We start from the raw sequence: 3,945 nt of genomic DNA, 5'->3' as shown, positions 1-3,945 counted from the left end.
TTCATTCTGCTTATCCTACTCACGGTCACGGGAGTGCCTGGAGCCTATCCCAGGGGACTCAGGGCACAAGGTGGGGGACACCCTGGATAGGGTGCAAACCCATCGCAGGGCACAACTGCACACACATTCACACAATACGGACAATTTTGAAATGCCAGTCAGCCTACAGTGCATGTCTTTGGACTTAGGGAGGAAGCCAGAGTGTCTGGAGGAGACTCCCGAAGCACAGTGAGAACATGCAAGCTCCACTCACACATGGCAAAGGTGGGATTTGAACCCCAAAACCCAGGAGGTGCAAGGCAAGTGTGCTGACCACTACTTTTTTCATTGAAAATTACGTGATTGCAAGTTCAGTCTTCCCATTTCTGAGTTAAGTTGAATGCCACATTAGCACTGGCGCCTCATCACTCCGGGAGACAAGCAAATGTTTTGAAACACTATGGACCTTGTAGTTACTTATAAGGCTCTGCTTGCAACCAATTAGCACCAAATTTTATCCACCAATTCGGAAGTCATAAAGTGACTCACTAACACAACCACAAAAGACACAGATCCCAACAAGGATAATCTGCCAATGCTTCACTGAAGAAAGGTGATGTCACAGGATGGATGGATTGTGTCATAGCCATGCAAACACACGTTTTCTGTAAGTCCTTAACAGTCCATTAGTGGTCAACATCATTAGTTTTCATGCTTCCAAACAGAAGGTTGACCAGGCTCTACCAGACTGATGCTACAAGACTAGAGCTTGGCAAACATCTGGAGCAGCCGTTGCACAAATTTAGGCGTTCCTACCAAATTATAGATTTGTTGGAATAATTACATGGTCATCACAGAGAGCTACATTTAATAATTAGCAGAAGCTACCAGTCATTCCTGGATATAAGTAAGTGGTTTCTGCTTGCTTTTAAACACAGTGGACGGTGTAGTTGTATGTTTCTGTTTGCCACCATATAACAAAAAATATTTCCAGCCAAAGAAATGTAACCGTTTGTAGAAATTTGTAACCAGAACCATGCAGATCCCAATCTGATGGATCTGGTGCAGGTTCCTCTGTAATCAGCCCCAAAACCACTGGTGATGTCAGCAACTTCTGAGGGAAGGTTAGGTTTCCTATGTCATTCATGCAACCCCCCTTTACTTTGTAGGTCCTAGACTGTCCATTAGTGCCATGCATGACTAATCTAAATGTTTCCCAAAAGAAGTTTGACAGGTTTCCACCTTTTCTGGGACAAATCTCTAACTACAGCTTGGTTAAATCATCTATATGTTCCAAATGAAACATAGCACTGACAGAGTGGTAGACAGTGTGGTAGATCCCTCGGTTTCTCTGCTTTTGATGGAAATGGCCAGTAGCACATTACTTTTATGTAGTTAATTTCCTTCTGAACTATTAGATATTGGGTTATGCGTCCCGATCTGCTGTTATTATGTGATTCTACTATTCAGTTGAACTTGCGAATAAAATGAATCCTTATGACTGTGTTCAGAAACAATATGGATGTAACATCTTCTCATTTTCACCTATTCTTGAATGTTTTCATCCTTAAAAGTTTCGTAATAAAATCACAACAACACTGCATCAATGTTAGTTCCCCTGACCTCCTCTGCATTGTTTTTCCTCCTCCACACTCTGAGGCACGGCATATCGATTTTGTTATATCATCTGGGCTAGACTTGCCTTCAATTTGTAAAATCCAACACATTGTTCTTTTGTGAAAAAGAAAACATTATAGACCTTTGCTAACTGGGTAATAAGTGTTGCGTGAACCGGGTTCTTCATTGTGATATCGGTTTCATCTACTTGGTTTTAACTTTTTTTTTTTTTTTTAGATTGTTCCAAAACGTTAAGCATGCCTAGTTGACATTGAACAACTAATAAAATCTTATCTCTATTATATTATCTATTACAAATGCTGATAATAGTATGCACTCCAGAAACAAATTGTTCCTGGTAAATCTGTTACGAATTCTTTGGTTTGTCCTACCAGCAGAACAAACGAATGTTAACGAAAGATCCTCGTTTTCACTTTTAGATCATGAGAGAAACAAAAATATTAATCCTCAATTAATGGGTCAAATTTACCCATTCAGCCATTTTCTATACCGCTTACCCTACACAGAGTAAGCCACTTACCCTACACAATCGCACACACACATTTAACATTTATAATATACATTATCTCATTTTATACAACTATATATGTATATATGCATATATACACATGGTCTATATTTGCATATGAGGGTTAAGGTCCAGCAGTGCTGGGATTTGCACTCACGACCTTCCGATCAGTAGTCCAAAGTCTTAACGACTGAGCTACCACTGACTCTCAGCGCATGTCTTTGGAATGGGGGAGGAAACCGGAGTACCCAGAGGAGTCCCCTGCAGCACAGGGAGAACATGCAAACTCCACCCACACTGAGTGAGGGCGGGATTCGAACCTCCAACCCCAAAGGTGTGAGACAACTGTACTAACCACTAAGCCACTACGCCCCCCTCAAATATTATAATATAATATTTACATGGCACGTAATATTTATATTGCTCATATTTACATAGCATATATAAAATGGTTACGTATGACAGTATTAAGTATTTTTTTTAATCTGCACCCACACCTGATTACCTGCTAGTTGGAGCATCCTCAGGGATGAGAAGTGGTTTTGTGTGTCTTTACTGTTCACCAAAAATATAATCATATTAAAGCTGGTTCATTTCAAATATCATATTTGTCTAGGAAACAGGAATGCTGAACTATGTGAGAACTGGGTGAGAAGTCCTCAGTGAGAACCCACCTGTACCACTCGAGTCCTTTATCGTAGAACCTGTCGAAGAAGTGCGGCTCTGCGCCCACAGCTCGGACGTCGGGATGCACGCGCAGGAACTCGAGCAGCGCGCGCGTGCCGCCCTTCTTCACGCCGATAATGACAGCCTGGGGAAACTCTTTACTCCCGAAGCTGTCGGACACGGAAAGGTTGGAAATGTCCCCGGATAGACGTCTCGTCTCTTCTGCAGTGACTCGTGCTAGAAAGGCTCGCTGATTGGACGCGTTCCGGTCCTGATGAAGTTGGGGTAAAGTTGGTCTGCGCTCGTGCAGCGGAATCAGGGTTAAATCGCAGTATCCGGTCAGACAGTAGAACACATAGGTGACCAGAATGATCATGGTGAAGAACACGGACACTCTGGAGGGCGCTTTCAGGTGCAGGTTACACCTTGTCGCCCAACATCCCATGGGTAGCTGTCCTTCTCAAGAGCTAATGTTGGAATCATGCCTTAAAGCCAAACGTGCAAACTGCTGACATGAAAGCTGTAAGAGTAACACTCACTGTTCTTCTTCTGCCTCTTAAATCACCTCTCCTCTAGCAGAAGAGTGCGCCATGTCGGGCTCCTTTCATTCAAACCTCAAATTCAAACTATTCATGATTCATAATAGTATAGCCTAATTTGTGTTGGATGGATGGATGTGTCCTTATTTGTGTCCTAGTGCTCTTCTGGCTAGTGCTCTTCTGGTGCACAAGGTTACTAGTGTAGCAGACACCTCCTGTTTTGATGCTGGGCCACGCCCCTCAAGCTTCAACGCCCCGCCCCTCAGATTTGTCTCTAATTAGGACTGTTTCTGAGCAGGAGTTTTAAAGTATATTACATTGTGGTGTTAGAAGGCTGTGTTCTTTCTAGCAATATTTGAACTGTATTCTAGCACATATAACTGTAAAATGGTCAGGTGTATTTGCTGCTACTTGTATCAAATTAAACTGCACAGTCTATCCATATAGAAAACTCCACTGCGCCCTGTGATCCTGAAAATGTTCAGGCTTATTTGCCATATATTACGGAAGCCCTATGCATTATTTATTTATTTATTTCCCTTTTTGTTTTCGTGTGATCTCAACATAATAGAATTGTTGTTTTTTCGTGAAATCAACACAACAAAATTTGTTTGT

At 42.1% G+C, this 3,945-nt stretch overlaps 1 protein-coding gene across 1 annotated transcript in view; it reads right to left on the bottom strand.

Moving 5' to 3' along the window:
• The window catches only part of si:dkey-121b10.7 (heparan sulfate glucosamine 3-O-sulfotransferase 3A1), a 26,469-nt gene extending 22,969 nt beyond the window's left edge, over nucleotides 1-3,500 (bottom strand). The window contains exon 1 of the mRNA XM_017456886.3: nucleotides 2,800-3,500. Within this exon, the coding sequence (XP_017312375.1) occupies nucleotides 2,800-3,236 (437 nt within the window). The 5' untranslated portion in view covers nucleotides 3,237-3,500. The remainder of the gene's footprint in view (nucleotides 1-2,799) is intronic.
• Nucleotides 3,501-3,945: the final 445 nt, after the last annotated feature.

Source organism: Ictalurus punctatus, chromosome 26 (genome assembly GCF_001660625.3).
Source record: "Ictalurus punctatus breed USDA103 chromosome 26, Coco_2.0, whole genome shotgun sequence".
Lineage (NCBI taxonomy): Eukaryota > Metazoa > Chordata > Actinopteri > Siluriformes > Ictaluridae > Ictalurus > Ictalurus punctatus.
The sequence above is the reverse complement of the archived record's forward strand: the minus strand, read 5'-3'. Positions and strand labels throughout refer to the sequence as shown.